Below are 1,508 nucleotides of genomic sequence, written 5' to 3'. Positions count from 1 at the left end.
AGGCATGCAATTTTAAAATATAAGGCATATTTACATATCAAATGATTCGTAGAGTGTGCAACAGTTGACTTCCAGCACATCGATGTTGGTGCAAATTTCGGCTGCTGTTCATACTTTGCAGCTCACTTATTTACTTAGCTCCTTCAGGCGTATACATACGCAAATGTACATATATTTACATCGATGTACTTAAACACATACTTTAAAAATACATAAAACGATACTAAAATTACTTCTTCATTTTCTTTAATTTTTGACAATACTCCAAATATTATCAGATTGCTTTATTGATACCTCATCAGGACTTAGTTTTTTAGGCAAAGCAAATTCCGGTTCATCCGGCTGATCGTGGGCTCGAAATTCGTAAGCAAAAAATTCATACAAATACATAAGTTCCGGGCTGATATAATGAAAAGCTACCGGATATTTTGAAAGACAATCTCTGCACTGAAAAGTTATATGAAAATGTAATTAAGAATTTATGTATTTTTCATGGAAATTGCCAACACTTGTATCACTTACCGCACGCGGATTATAAAAACTGTAGTCAAAGAACCAAAAATCATCTTGTAGATATGTGGCCAGTAAAACTACATGCGCCTCAAATGGGTAAAAACGTATTTCACCATGCGTGTCACGTGAATCGCCGGCAGTAACATTTACGGCACGCAAACAACGACCCATCGCCCAATCTTCCGGTTGTGCATCGTTGATAACATCACATCCGGTATTATTAACTATAGCCGATTCAACAAAGCGACGAAGAGACTCACGACTTAAAACATAGCCGCTACCGCCAGACATGTAGACCTTGGAATTAAGACATAATGAATATTGCATATACATATACATACATATTAGTATCCTAATAACACGAGAAGATATAATTAACTAAAGAGTACTTAATATTTAATATTCAGATCAAAAAGTAATTAAAACGATTTTTTTTTTTTAATATTAAATAGCAGAGAGTTTTTTTATTAGAGAGTATTGTTGGAGAGTGTTTTGAGATGTGAGCAAGGCGAATTCATATAAGGTGGTGTTGCTAGAATACCTGCTTTAATTCGCCTCGGTACACATATGGTCGTGTCTTTGTTTGGAAATTGTTTTAAGCTTTATTCGAACGAATAGCGTATTGAAAAAAATAAAATATCTTAGAATAGATATTCATAAAAAATAAAGTAGTTTTAAAAAGCTTTATAAACTGACTTTTTCATAAATTTTTCAATTTTTAACCTTTTGTAAAGTTACTTTATTTTTTTTTTCTTTGAACAAGGCTATACAAATTTAAGGAAAATTTAACCAGAAAATGAAGAAAATTAAATCAAATAAGAAGAAAATAATACCCAAAAATTAAAAAAAAATATATATTGTTTTATTTTTAAAACAAGATCTAAAAAAGACAAAAAAATAAGATCCTAAAAAATTAAATGAAATAAAAAAAAATTTCTTTAAAAGCAATAAATTCTAAAACCGAAGAGAACATTAAATTGAAAAAAAAAACATAA

General features: G+C 30.2%; 1 protein-coding gene across 1 annotated transcript; it reads right to left on the bottom strand.

The window, feature by feature from the left end:
* Positions 1 to 246: 246 nt before the first annotated feature.
* Positions 247 to 840, bottom strand: LOC108381337 (glycoprotein-N-acetylgalactosamine 3-beta-galactosyltransferase 1-like). Its single transcript, XM_017637756.1, has 2 exons — positions 523 to 840; positions 247 to 447 (listed from the first exon to the last, which is right to left on the bottom strand). The coding sequence occupies exons 1-2, from the start codon at positions 838 to 840 to the stop codon at positions 247 to 249; spliced, it is 519 nt and encodes a 172-aa protein (XP_017493245.1).
* Between the last annotated feature and the right edge of the window lie 668 nt (positions 841 to 1,508).

The sequence above is a fragment of the Rhagoletis zephyria genome, unplaced genomic scaffold (genome assembly GCF_001687245.7).
Source record: "Rhagoletis zephyria isolate East Lansing unplaced genomic scaffold, Rhagoletis_zephyria_1.1 Rzeph_scaffold_22194, whole genome shotgun sequence".
Lineage (NCBI taxonomy): Eukaryota > Metazoa > Arthropoda > Insecta > Diptera > Tephritidae > Rhagoletis > Rhagoletis zephyria.
Note: the sequence above shows the minus strand (reverse complement) of the source record. Positions and strands in the feature narration are given on the sequence as shown.

Coding starts and splice junctions, on each gene's coding strand:
- LOC108381337 (XM_017637756.1), bottom strand. CDS start 840: ATGCAATATTCATTATGTCTTAATTCCAAGGTCTACATGTCTGGCGGT. Junction 448..522: donor GTTTTTATAATCCGCGTGCG/GTAAGTGATACA, acceptor ATAACTTTTCAG/TGCAGAGATTGTCTTTCAAA.